Below are 14,944 nucleotides of genomic sequence, written 5' to 3' on the forward strand. Positions count from 1 at the left end.
TTCTTCTGATAGATACATCTGCCTTGTGGATTCCTCACCTTGTGAATAGAGTCCCACAGCAGTTCCCACTCCCGGAGGAGGGTGTCCACCCTGCCATACCAGGAAATCCTGGAGGACAGAACGCGCAAAGTGGCCATCCCTCCTCACCTCAGTATCTAAGCAGTAGTGCTTTGCGAAAGTGTGGAGGGAGGCCCAAGTCGCGGCTCTGCAAATGTCCTCAACAGGAACACCTCTAGACAAAGCGGATGTTGCAGACTTTGCTCTAGTTGAATGAGCTTCGATACCCTCAGGAGGGTCCTTATCGGCCAGAGAGTAGCAAATCTTGATGCATAGGATTATCCATCTGGAAAATGTGTGCTTGTGCACCGCTCTGCCCTTTTTGCAGCCAGCAAAACCCACGAAGAGCTGATCATCCACAAGATAGTCTCTAGTCCTATCGAGATAGAACCGGACTGCTCTCTTAGGGTCCAAGCGATGAAGCCTCTCCTCCTCCTTGGAAGGGTGGGGGGGGAGGATAAAAGGTAGGAAGGGTAATGGATTGTCCTAGATGGAAGGGAGTTACCACCTTAGGAAGAAAAGCAGCCCTGGTCCTGAGAACCATTCTTTCAGCATGAATGGTCAAGAACGGGGGCTTGGAACTAAGAGCCTGAAGCTCACTTACCCTCCTTGCCGAGGTAATTGCAACCAAGAAGACCGTTTTAAAAGAAAGAAGCCTCATGGGACACTTGTGTAAGGGTTCGAAGGGAGAACCCATCAAATAGGTTAACACAAGATTCAAATCCCAATGAGGAACAATAAAAGGAGTAGGAGGGAACTTATTAGTGAGACCCTTCAAAAATCTTAAAACCACAGGAGACTTAAAAAGAGAGGGCTGATCCGGCAAACAGAGAAATGCCGATAAAGCCGAAAGATAACCCTTGACTGTGGCAACAGCAAATCCTTGCTGCGCCAGAGAAAGAGCAAACTGTAAAATGTCAGACAAATGAGCCTTCAAAGGGTCAACAGCCCTCTACCCACACCAAGAGACGAATTTAGACCACCTATAAGAATAGATGGACTTAGTGGAGTCACGCCTGGCAGAAAGAATGACATCCACCACATCGTGAGGGAGAGAAAAGAAATTCAAGTTGCCCCGTTCAATCTCCAGGCATGAAGGTGTAATGTCTGGAGGTGGGGGTGTAGAACCTGCCCCTCAATCTGAGAGAGGAGGTCTGCCCTGAAAGGGAGACGGAGCGGCGGGTGAGAGGAGAGGTGGAGAAGATCCGTGTACCACACCCTTCTTGGCCAATCCGGAGCGACCAATATAACTTGGGCCCGGTCTTGGCGAATCTTCTTCAGAGCCCGAGGAATCAAAGGTATGGGAGGAAACGCGTAAAGGATTTGTGAGCTCCAACTCAACTGAAACGCGCCCCCTAAGGCTCCTTGCATCGGAAACTGGAGACTGCAGAATGACGGGCAGTGAGCATTCTCGTGAGTAGTGAACAGATCCACCCGAGGAGTTCCCCACATCCGAAAGATGTAGCGAACTACCTCTGGATGGAGCCTCCACTCGTGATCGGCCGAGAACTGCCGACTGAGGCTGTCTGCTCGTACGTTCAGAACTCCGGCCAGGTGATTTGCCATCAGACAAATCTGATGATCCTGAACCCAGGACTAGAGACGCAGAGCCTCTCTGCAGAGACACCGCCGCCCCACTCCTCCCTGTTTGTTGATATACCACATCGCAGTCGTATTGTCCGTCAGAACTTGAACTGACAGACCGCGAAGGGAAGGGAGGAAGGCCTTGAGCGCCAGATGTATTGCCCGCAATTCTAAAAGGTCGATGTGAAGTAACCTTTCCTCTGGAGACCAAAGACTCTTGACCTCTAGATCCCCCAGATGAGCACCCCACCCTAGAGTGGATGCATCCGTTATCACCATGGCCACCGGAGGAGGTAGATGAAAAGGCTTCCCTTGAGACAGATTGCCTTCCACGCTCCACCAAGACAGATCCGCCGCAGTTTCTCTGGAGATCCTGACTGACTCCCTGAGATCTCCGTTGTGCTGATACCACTGCCTGCGGAGGCACCACTGGAGTGTCCTCATGTGCCAGCGTGCATGGTTGACCAGGAGAATGCAATAAGCCATCAGACCGAGCAGGCGAAGAACCTTCAGGACTGGAACGACCGCTCCATTGCAGAACAAGGGAATCATTTCCTGAATGTTGCGAATCCTTTGAGGAGGAGGGAATGCACGACACACCGTTGTGTCCAGTACAGCACCTATGAACAGGTTGCGCTGGGAGGGCAACAGGTGAGATTTGGGTACATTTATTGAAAAACCCAACCTGTGTAACAACTGAGTTGTCTCCTGCAGATGACGGAGCACTGTCTCTGGAGATTCCGCTTTGATCAGCCAATCGTCCAGGTACGGGAATACTGAAACCCCCCACCTTCTGAGATGTGCAGCCACCACAGCCATCACCTTGGTGAAAACTCGAGGCGCAGTAGTAAGCCCAAAATGAAGGACCGCAAACTGGCAGTGTTGCGATCCCACGGTAAAACGGAGATACTTTCTGTGCGACTTCAGAATAGGGATGTGAAAATACGCATCCTGCAAGTCGATCGACACCATCCAGTCTTCTTCCATCAGCGCTTGAAGAACCTGTGCAAGTGTGAGCATTTTGAAATTCTCCTGTTTGAGATAGAGGTTCAAAACCCTGAGGTCCAGGATCGGACGTAACCTGCCATCCTTTTTGGGAATCAGAAAATACCGGGAGTAGCACCCCTGACCCCTTTCCTGCTCTGGAACTACCTCTATCGCACCTTTTCTGAACAGTGCCAGGACTTCTTCTGCAGAAGAAGCAGGTGGTCCTCCGAACAATAACCTTGGCAAGGAGGGTAATTGGGAGGGAACTCCTGAAAAGGAAGAGCATACCCATTTTCTACGAGATTGAGAACCCAAAGATCTGATGTAACCGATTCCCAATCCCGTAGAAAATGAGTAAGCCGACCCCCTACAGGACCCGCATGATCCGGAATGGCGGATCTAGGGCTGCTTTGCTGCTGCGGGTGGGGGATGATTGTTAGAGGAGGAAGTAGAGGAGGAGGAGGCTTGGCGTCCACGAGCACGACTCCTTTGTCTACCTCTGTATGACTTATACAATGGGTTCTGCTGTTGCTGCTGCTGGCCTTGTTTATAGGGACAAAAAGTGGATCTACCAAATCCCCTAAACTTCCTGGTGGTAGAGCCTCTAGCCTGCAGGCCCAAAGACCTTGCCGTCGCCCGGCTATCTTTGAACCTCTCCAAAGCTACATCCGCTTTTTTTCCAAAGAGGCCAGTTCCGTCAAATGGTAAGTCCATTACAGTAGACTGTACATCAGCAGAAAATTCATAAGACTTAAGCCATACGGCCCTTCTCGTGGCAACAGTAGAGCCCATTATCTGGGCCACAGAGTCCGCCGTGTCCATGCCACTCTGAATTACCTGGCGGGCTGCTGCCTGAGTATCAGAGACCACTTCATTGAAGTTTTTTCTGTCCTCCTCCGGAAGCTTAGTTGACAATTGTTTCATAGAGTCCATCAAAGCATGAACATATCTCCCCAGCAGGCAAGTAGCATTGGTGGATTTAAGTGCCATGCTAGCCGATGAGAAAATCTTTTTGGCAGACTGGTCCAATTTTTTAGAGTCTTTATCTGCTGGCACCTGTGGAAAAGAACCCGCAGACCTGTTGGAACAAGCGGCCTGCACAACCAGACTTTCCGGAGAAGGATGCGAAGAAATAAAGTCAGGGTCACCAGGTGCCACCCTATAACGTCTTGCCACCGACCTGGACAACGCAGGAGCAGTCAATGGTCTCTTTCAGACCTCCATTATTGGCTCAGTCAAAGCCTCAGTGAATGGAAGTGTAGGCTCTATAATAGAGGAAGGCGAATGCAAAACCTCCGTGAGGATGTTAGGCTTGAACTCAACGGTAGGCAAAGACAGATTGAGCAGCTCCGCAGCCTTCTTAATGACAACATGGTAGGGTGCCACGTCCTTAGATGGTGTATCAGAAGCTGATGGCAAACCCCACTCAGGAGAGAGTTCCAGGCCACTAGCACTATGTAGGTCCTCAAAACAGTCCCCTTGATCCAGAAGTTCTCCTTCCTCTACTTCAGGATCTTCGTACCCTTTTTCTTCCATAAGGCGTTGAGCTCTGCGCCTCGACCACTCCAGACGAACCTAAGTCGTCGGATCCGGTAACGACTCCGACGGAGCCGAAGCCGGCGTCGAACGAGGAGCCGGGACAGCTGGAGGACGAGAATCTCGAACAGGCGCCGTACCACGATCCAGTTCTCGAGGTCGCTCCGGAGTCGGCGAAGTCGTGCGCGGAGTCGATGACCTCGGCGGCGCCGTACCGAGCCAAGGTGTATAAGGCGTCGGCATAAACGGCATAAAAGGTGCCGGAGCGTAAGCTTGAGGGACACCCAAGTTAAAAGACAACGGACCCATAGGACCAGCCGGTGCACCAGCGGGGTACTTTGCCCTTGAATAAACTCCAAACATGGCATTAAGAAAATGCGAGGGGTCCTGTCCAGGACCAGGAAAGGGAGGGTACGAACCCATCGGCTGCTCCGAAGGAGGCTGCTCCGGCATCGGTTCTTCCTGACCCTCTTGACCCTCTGGGTTTTCCACCGGAGTCGGTGCCCGAGGAATCTCCTCGTCTTCCTCATGCTCCGAAGAATGACGTGAATCCGGATTCGGTTCTTGCTCCGGATACGGGGAAACCTCACGAGAACGCTCAGGTGAAGGTGACACGAAGTCCTTGTGATGTTTTCGTGATGAAGACTTCCTCTTCGAGTCCGAAGACTCTTTGCCAGAGTGATGTCTTGAGCTATGCTTCCTCCTCTTATGCTTCTTTCTCGAGGAGCCCGAAGCATGATCCGAAGCCGACTTCGACCTGGACCTCGACCTCACTCTGAACCTCAACCTCGAAGCCGATCTTGACCTCGACTTCGATCGTGACCTCTGCTTCGACCTCAGGCATCTAGATGTCGACCTCGAAGACCTACCAGCTTCTTTTCCTTTCACCTTGGCCAGCAGAAATTTCGCCTCACGTTCTCGTAGAGCCTTAGGGTTCATCTTGAAGCAGGATCGGCAGCTCTTGACATCATGGTCCGAACAAAGACACCACAAACAATCGTCGTGCGGATCGGTAATAGACATCATCCGGGCACACGATCTGCACTGTTTGAACCCCGTCTTCCTCGACGACTTCCTCGACGAAGAAAAGACACTCGACAGAGAAACAGTAACACAAAATAGCAACAAGTTACTTTCTGAATCACAGAAGGTCCCAGAAACCGTTAGCGTCGACGACGCGGAAAAAAGGGAACTGAAGTCATCACGCCGACGTGGGCCTAAAAAGGAGTCGGTGATGTCAGACGGAGTCGCGCGCGATGCCGTGCTCCTATGACGTCGCCTACGCCGGCGTGCTACAAAGAATTTTCCGAACGTTGTTGATGCAAGGGGGGATATTCACGAGGTGAGGAATCCACAAGGCAGATGTATCTATCAGAAGCCTTAAGCACAATTGAGAGGACTACCTATCCATTCTCCACAATCTTTTATAGTTACAGGAGACCCTCTACAGGTATTTGAATTGGATCAAGAGTAATGGGGTGGAGATGGCAGCCTTAGGGGAGGGCATAAGGGTATCTTTCATATAAAGCTGGTAAAGGCTGGCAAAATGTTGGCAACATATTGAATACTCTTTTTTGATCTCAGGAGGTCTGCATCTTATTCTGTATATTTGTTTTGATTACTCATCAAACAGACACCCCACATTTAATTACCACACCCATGCAAAGTAGGACTCTGTTGAGGAGTCTCAGTGCTTCATGGAACCAACGAATTGGAGTCCACGGTTTTCAATTCTTTTTTAATTGTATCTTTTAGAAAGTTTGTACAAAAGACTCATTAGATCCAAAGTTAATGAAAGTCTCTTTTACTTCCAGAAGTCCTGACCACGCAAACAAAGGCAGGATCAACTTTAAACTGAATTAACATCAAATGTATTCTTGAAGCTTACATGAGGAAGGACATACCATTTTCGACCTAATACGCAAAGTTAGCCAGGGAAAGTATAGACTTATATATTTATGTATATTTGTATAGTGCACAATGCTCTGAAGCATGGATACAATTCTGCAAACAGGTGAATAAGGTTACATTAGTGTGGCCTGGCATAAAGGGGCACAGTAGGTCGAGGTCAAATAAAACATTCTTGTTATCAGCTTACGTTTTTTAAAGACTGACACCAATATTATTACTTTAAATTGTTTGGTGGAAATCCTAGCAGCAAACTATCAAAGTAAGCAGTGATGGTTGGGCTACATAGGAGCCCTACTATACTGTGCATTTGCTTATTTGCTCAACAAAGCCTCAATATATATAAGCAATTATTGATTTGCAGTATCTGTTTAGCTCATATATTTATGTTCATGTGTATGCATCAATTTGTGCTAAATTTATTGTGAACATGTAGATTAATTCTCATGCTCTTCTTCTCACCTGACATCACGAATCATACTGTTGATTTTTCTCAAAATAATTCAGCCATACTTCTAAGACAGGACACAGACTGTAAAATGGATCAGGTTAAGGTGTGAATGATTGATGACAAACTCTAAATACTGAATACTTAAAGACAGATCAGCAAACCTTCGACGCTTAGATTAGGCATGTATGAAAGTAGAACGCACCATGTGCTATGTTGTCAGTGTACATATTATTTCCATTCTGTGTATTCACATTAGCGACAATTGTCTGGTTACCTGTAATGAAACTCGAATTCATTCCGCACACAAATCGGCTTAATATTATGCCTTAAAAATAATGGATTTCTTGTGTATGCAGTTGGGAAGAATTATTGCAAGAACACATAACAATAAATCAAAACGTTTGAAAGTATCTAGCAGATTCGGTTACAGACCTAACACACATTCTCTACAGGCTAGGCAAGAGCCATAACCGGTCTGTTCTCCCTGTTCAAGGAAGTGAAATTATACATACCTGTACTTGCCTAGTGGCCAAGGGATCTCTAACTGGGTTGTGATCATGGGAGGCCCTTGACAATGTAGCAGAGCCTCAAATAGCGAAAATGCTCTTCCTTTACTGGAATACAAAAGTAGGCATCATGGAGATATGGAGATCTACAGATGTCATCTAATTCCTTATTGGCAAAGTCCATAAATTTGAGGTACCGTAACCACTAAATTGAACCCACTATGAGAAGTTGTAAAGCTCTACCAACATCATGATGACCCCAGTCTCTTGGGCATGCTAAAGTATATGGAAAAAAACGTAAGCCTTTTTTTCATTCTCCAAACTTTTTCTATCACTCGCATAAAAGTAAATTTTGAATTTTATCCAGAAAATCAGTAGATGATTTCTGCAATCGTGGAGGACCTGAAAGGGGGGGTGAAAGAAGGATTGGGGTCTATGCTTTGATGACACCGCATAAAACATAGTCTTGAAGGATATGTGCCCACTGGAGGTTCTTTGGCCCACTAGAGGAATTGAGGTTTGTGGCAGCTGAAGAAGTAATATCAGGTTTAAAATTGTGGTGGTATTTACATTCCTTGTCTGATGACTTGTGTTTCATTTTAAGACTAGACTCGTATTCGCACTTAAAAGTCTTAAAGCCTTGGGAAGACTGGATGGAGACATGTACCTAACTGTTGCCTTTGTGGCACGAAGGTTACCTCACTCAAACACTAAGCTATAAACCCACCTGTTTTGCACATTTCCTGCACCTCCTCTGTTGTTGCTGAAATGCAGCCTTTTACAATTAACCACATCACCACTTGCAAACAGACTGATTGATATCGCTGCATTTTGCGTATATTTTGAGTTTGTTTACAAGCAATTTCTGCAGTGCTGCCTTTTTGCCCCTTCGAAAGACAGTGTAGGAATTGTTCTACAGGATTAGGTGATAGAAGCTAAGAAAATTTGTTCAAGTTATTCAACCTATACCAGGTATAAGTAACCATAATTAAACCTGCATTTATTTGCAAAAGCAACAGGTAGGTATTCCCAAACTGATGACATGGGTTTCTGTTTTTCTTCTGCTGTATGCAATACCTGACAACATTCTTTGCTTGAATCTGTAACTAGGAGATGTATCCGAGTGTTCTTCTATATTAATGTAAGTGGCCAGAAGCAAAGGAGCAACCACATAAGACAAGATTATATAGTCCAGTCACATGTTAGCATTTGTGTAGTATATGAAAGAATTGTTCAGGAGACTTCCTTGAAGAAATGATAAACTGGTATGACTGGTATGATGTTTCCTTTTTACTACAAAACACACACACACACACACACAATCAGGCTTTACCTTTTAGCAAAGTGCCACCTAAAAATGTTTGGCGTTTTCATTCATACTCTGGAGTGTGCATGCATTATAGCAACGTTTATGAGTGATAACATAAGCACCACAAACTGTTGGTTATTTATCACAGGATATTCATCATAAGCATCACCATTTTAGCCACAAAGGAATACAAACAACTATGTTTCACACAACAAACATGGCTGCTTCTTGGTAATCTCTTTGTATTATGCGCAGCGTTAGACTGTGACCAGATATTTTAAGCGCAAACTATGCCACAATCTTGAGTAAGCCCAACAATGAAATTGAGTGGTTAAAGGTGGAAAGAGAAGAAAGAAAAAGAAAGAAAGAAAGAAAAGATGGAAAGAAAGAGAAAGAAAGAAAGGAAGAAAGAAGGAGAGAAAAGAGAAAGAAGGAAGGAAGAAAGAAAGAAAGAAAACAAAAAGAGAGAGGAACAAAACACAGGCCGCTATCTGAGCGGAACATTTCCACTCCTGGAAATGCTCTTGTTGGCAAGAAATTACTTTTTATTGCCCAACTGAACGGAAAAATTAAATTTTGTTTGCTGCAGGAGATATTTCTGCTACGCAGTAAATGTTGGATAAAGAGGGTGACAGACAGCACAGAGGGCTCGACAAGGCCTTGAAGATGAGGCACTTGGTGAAGAGAATGTGTAAATTAAGAATAACACATATTGATACACTTGCTTCACACAATTAGAATTATAACACTATTTCATGAAAATATTTGTTAAACACATTTTGATTTCTATTGAAACTCATTATAATGAACTCAAAACTACTTTTCAACATGCCCAATTCCATTTACAAGTTGTCTGTTTGTCGGCACTGTTAAAAAATAAATGCATGTATAATGTAATTTTAATGGTGCATACCTCAACTCTAGCCTTGTAAAAGTCAATATCGTGCATCCTTTCTTTGTATCGAATGACTTCACTCTCCAGCTTGTCAACTCTGATTGCCTTTTCTCGCAGTGCATCTAATTCATCACGGTACACTCTAGCAGAGCGCGCATCGGAATGCAGATTCAAATTCTAAAAAAGAAACAATGGTCATATTACAACAAAAACAAGTAATGGCAAAACCACTAAGTGTGGGTGAAAGAAGGATTGGGGTCTATGCTTTGATGACACCGCATAAAACATAGTCTTGAAGGATATGTGCCCACTGGAGGTTCTTTGGCCCACTAGAGGAATTGAGGTTTGTGGCAGCTGAAGAAGTAATATCAGGTTTAAAATTGTGGTGGAATTTACATTCCTTGTCTGATGACTTGTGTTTCATTTTAAGTCAAAGTGCTTCTTTATTGATTGGGGAGTTTGAGTGTGTGTTGTGTCCCTGAGTGAGTGGGTTGATCGTAGAATAGCTTAACAGTCTAATAAATGGGTGAGTAAATGACTGCATGGATAACAAATGGGTGAGTGAGTGCAAGCATAGATGTTTGAATGGTTCAGTTCATGGATGAGTAAATGAGTAAAGTAAGTGTTGGATAAATGGTTGGTGCATGAATGGATCAATGGATGTTTGAGAATGTGGAAAGATGTAGGCAGGTTACACAGTCTGCAGTGTTACTTATAAAAGTCCCAAAAATTAGCAATAATACACCAGTGCATCATTGCACAAAGCTGGGCACCACTATGCAAAAACCCCCCACAAAAATGAATAATTACTACCATCATGCTAGTGCGTTTTGCCAAAGAGAAATTGCCACCATTGTGCAGAGGTCTTTAGTTCATATATAAATTTGCCCCAGCTCTCCGTAATCTTTGTTACATATTTCGATTTGCACTGCCACGCATTCCATTTGAATGCATGTCTAAATTTGCAAGCAGAACACTTCAGAGCTGATCCAGATTTGCACTCTCACCTAGGCGTTTTAGACTCCATGACTACATTTGCCCAAAACTATTTTTTCAATGCTGCATTCAGTTTTCTACCACTGCTCATTAATCAATAATATAAACCTAGAATTGTACTATCACTCATCAATAATTAGTGCAATACGTATTACCTCAATATTCAGACCTTTTTAACACTTGGCCAGATTTGCACCTTCAATTAATAACCTTAAATGGACGTTAAGATTTAATACAGCTGTGTGATCCTCACCACTGGACAGTCACACAGCGGCAGCCACTCCATTATAGCGGAGGAGCGCAGACCCCTGCCACCACCAGCAAATAAAACAAGTTGAGTCTTGGGGGTGGGTCATGGGAGGACACTGCTGGTGGGGGAGTGATGGGCACTTCCTTCACTACACATGGGGTGTTTGGCCAGCCGTCTGTCCCTGACCGGCCAAACACCTCAAGCGCAGTGATGCTCTCTCCAGCTCCAGCCCAAGTCGCGTTGCTGGAGAGGACCGGCACAGGCTCCCAGTCTGCCTGGGAGCACAAGTTGCCAGTGCTTGGCCACAGTGCATTCTGGGAACCTGTGCCCAGAACCAGGAAGAGCACGATACGGCGGGAGACGGCAGCGTAGAGGTAAGTTAATTTTATTAATGTAAACTATAACATCCCTTTAACCTTGGTTTTTTCAGGGAATTTCTAAGGGTTTTAAAAAAAATGTAAAGTAAGATAATATTTCGATTCCTAATTATAACATCAATTTAACCTTTGTTTATTTCTGTGAAATTCCATGGCCTTTTTTAAGGTAAGATCAGATGTTCATCAGCATTCAACCCCGCCAGGCGCTGCTCCCGATGTGCATGGGCTTTCGCCGCGCCCAATGTGGGGTTAGACACAGGGTCTGGCCTGATGCAATGCCTTTTACTCAACCCCTGTGGGCACCCAACACCTCGAAGCACATGACCTTTGGCTGTGAAGGTGTGAGGTCGGAAGCAGGGCCTGACCTGTGACCAAGCCCTGCACCAACTACCTGCAGGTGCAACCCTCCCCCACAACCCCCCATCACGTTCAGCCAAAGGCCTTTATAAATACACTATACTCTCAGAATATTTTATATAAAGCATTAAAAAAAACATAAACAAGTCTGAGTTTTTAAAAACATTTTTCAGGCCACAAATGCAGCCAAAGAACCAACCACACGGGAACCCTGCACTCCAGCTGAAGTAACCTCTCCGAGGGCCATGGAGTCAATGACCCAGGAGACTTAGGGTATAATTTTGATGCCGAGCGGTGAGACTGCCGGCCACTATTGCGCCAGTCAGAAGACTGCCGACAAGTATGCGGGAGGTCCGACTGCCCTATTTTGATGCAAACTCGTCGGGGGCAAGCTAAGGCCTTTATAAAGCACATGCCATCTCCCTACCGCACATCCTACACGGCTGTGCACCGTGTGCCATGCAACATGTCGTGCATGGTACACAGTGCACAGAGGTGAGTGGGGGCACTACATGTTCCCCCAGGGTCACTTTTCAGTGGCCCATGATGGAAGGGGGCCCTGTTTGGGGCCCCTAATATCCCTTTTCAGCAAGCTTTTCATGGCGGTGTTCTCGCTATGAAAAGGCTGTCGGAAAGGGATATTGTTATCCCGACGGCGGAGCCTGCCTTGGCACCGCTGTAATGCTGGGACAATGCTTCGACCACCACACTGTCGGGATCTCTGATCCTGGTGGAGGTGGTGCTTTCGTCCAACAGCTGTGGGTCCAACAGCCAGCATGGTAATGCGGGAGTCAGACCGGAGGGATGTTAAAATTCAGGCCCTTAGTGTTTTAGTTTGTTTATGTTGCTGGGGGACTTCTGCATTCCCTGCAGTCCTCCTCAACATTAAAAACAATTCTTGGTGGTGCCATGCCCCTTATAGGGGATTCGCCAGGATCAAAAACTATACATAAAAAGACCTTGTAGGGCATTATGTGGTGCTATTTGCCTGGCCTTGCATTTATTATTCCTTTTTAGGTCGAGCCTTCGCAGCGCATGCGCTGCCAAGGAAAACAACCTTTTCCAAGCGCTTTGGCTTTTCAGCCAAGCACTTACATGCGTTCCATTGCCTTCAATGGCAACGCATGCACGTCAGGAGATTCACTCACGGGAGCGCGCGCCACCATCTGGCAGCAATTATCGCTCCCCCAAGAGTGAATCGCGCCTGCCCCCTCCTCTCTTTCCCCCCGCCGCGCTCATGTTTGTTGCTTGTTTTTGGGGGAGGGGGGATAGGGAGGGCACATGCCCAGACCTCGCGGACCTTCATGCAGTGCATAATCCCTGTACATCACGATGTTCTCGGCAACTAACACTGAAAGGTCTCTGACGCAGAAGTAAAGCATACTCTGTCGTCCATGCGGTTTCTCGGCGCTGAAGTACGATGGCCGTTCATGGGAAGATGTAAGACTGGAAACCCTGATTAGAAGACTGCAGACAGGCCTCACTCGTGGGTGCACGGTGCCACCCAACCGCTGCTGACGAGGTAAACCGTTAATAGTGTGGCGAATGGGTGACCACTCTGCACGCTGGAATTAACTCTACTACCAACAGCAGCCCGCCGCCAATGGTAAAACAAACCTTTACTCCTCTGCCCTGCCCGAAAACTAACACGAACTATAAACCCAGAACCTAAAGTAGATGCCAACTTTCTTCTTAAACCTCAAAACGTTTGGTTAAAATATAGATGCGTTTTGAACATCAAATATTTCAACATTCAAGCAATTTCGCTTTATGTTTTCGGTATTTTCGTACTGTTTTAGTTCTTGTTATTATGAAGAAATGAATGCTAGATCCAAGAATATTAGTATTTGTTTTTACACCACGGTTTTTAGTGATAGGAAATGCTAATTTCTGACCCACACCACGGTTTTCAGTGATAGGAAATGCTAATTTCTGACCCATTTTAAAGAGCAAACTGGCTAAACCCGATATCTCGCCATATATGCTTTTTTGGTGTATTAGGGTGTCTGCATGGCACCTCGGGCAGGCCACGCCAGACTGCCCACATCCCAACCGTTAACAAAAATAACGTAGTTTTTTGCTTAGCTCGCGCGCAGTTTATGGTAAATCATACATGTCCAGTTTTCCAGCCAGCCCCAAGCGTCCAGTGCCTGAGCGCTCTAAAATGGGTTACAAAAGCGATGTGAGTGGTCATGAAGTTAAAGCGAATTACGCAGATCACGAAAAGTGGTGAATGGGCGCTGGGAATTAAGCAAGTGCAGCTAATTAGGCTGCCAGCTAAATGATGCACAATAAAACAGGCTCCTAATTAACCCACTCAGACTGAAGGAAGTTTATTGTATATAGTTGGTTACAAAATCCTCAATGTAATGTAAACAAGCCCCAGTGCGCACCTGTGTAAAGCACAAACATGCTTCTTTAACACGCAGGTGCAGGACGCAAACACGTTTGATACGCAGCGGCTTGTCTCGTTCACGTTGCATACGCATCTTCAGGTACAAAGAAAGAACTGATTGGCATCAACAAACATAATATGAGAGTGCAGCTAGAGACGGCTTACGTGTATGTTTGGGAAATCCTTCTCGGGACAGCGGCCCTCTGAAAAGACCACTGACATGTTTCAGACTTCTGTGGCCTCCTCAGGACTTTCGGCGCAGGATTTATGCACCTCCTGCACGAACTTGTGCTGTTATAACTCCTTGTTGCCAAACTCCTGCAGCTTCCATCCGCTGAAAATTAGAGGTCTCACCTTTACCAACCTGGACTGCACTCACCTCTGTGAAGTCAGAGAGGTGAATTGTTGTGGTTGTTTCATCAGACGCATTCATTAACCTAATGAGCCAACCTCCATGCTAGCTGAGCTATGTACGTGTCCCACAAGAACATACACGTTTATGTGAAGCAGGTGCAGTGCTTTATAACACTCCTTCTTCTGTTTGTATTATCTTGGAATACGACATTTAACCAAAACCAGGATGCAAGAGGTCACATTTGTATAGTAAGGTAAAAATGAAATTGACATGGCCTTGTGACTATAAGGAGAACTGTTTCCATATTATGTCAGTTTCAATGTAGTGTGTTAATAAAGTGAAATCTGACCTTTGCACTCTAGTAACAAATATGTGAAGCTGTGTTTACTTGTTTAGTTGCTCTAAGAAGCACCAGTGATTGGGGCACGTTTCTATTCACTGCCATGGCATAACTATGTATTATTTATGACATGGAATAAAGGGTATTGAGGGCAGGGAAGGTTGACAATTCGGTGCATTAAAACAAAACAAGAAATTCACTGGGAAAAAAAACAGTTAAATACTGACTTATCGTTCTGGCTCAAACAGGTTAAGCCATAAAATCTGTTAGTAGTAGTTATGAATACACACAGCATGTCATAGTGCCCTTCACGCAAAAACATCTGCCAATGGCAAAGACACACATACAGTTAAAATGAGAAAAACGTGGTTGCTGTGAGTTATTTCATGTGTTGTGTGCAGAGATGTTTTAAGGCATGGGCAAAGTGGGCTCTGGCCAAGGGCCACATGCCTTAATGGGGCCCGTGATGGAGCCAGCTCTGGTCTGCAGTCTTACCCTAATAACCTTGAATAATTCTGAAAACAAATTGTTTTAAATAACGTTTTCAATTAATTTATTTTTAATGTAACTGATGTGTGAGCTGGTATACGGACATTTTTCAGAAAAATGTTGCCTTTATGTTACATACAACATCCATAAAA

At 45.5% G+C, this 14,944-nt stretch overlaps 1 protein-coding gene across 4 annotated transcripts in view; it reads right to left on the reverse strand.

The window, feature by feature from the left end:
* Window positions 1–14,944, reverse strand: part of CCDC88A (coiled-coil and HOOK domain protein 88A) — an 822,041-nt gene that overhangs the window by 415,429 nt on the left and 391,668 nt on the right. For all 4 annotated transcript variants that reach the window (XM_078649494.1, XM_078649496.1, XM_078649495.1 and 1 more), the window contains exon 10: window positions 9,252–9,410. In XM_078649494.1, coding sequence (XP_078505620.1) covers window positions 9,252–9,410 — 159 coding nt within the window. The remainder of the gene's footprint in view (window positions 1–9,251; window positions 9,411–14,944) is intronic.

This window comes from Lissotriton helveticus, chromosome 6 (assembly GCF_964261635.1).
Source record: "Lissotriton helveticus chromosome 6, aLisHel1.1, whole genome shotgun sequence".
Lineage (NCBI taxonomy): Eukaryota > Metazoa > Chordata > Amphibia > Caudata > Salamandridae > Lissotriton > Lissotriton helveticus.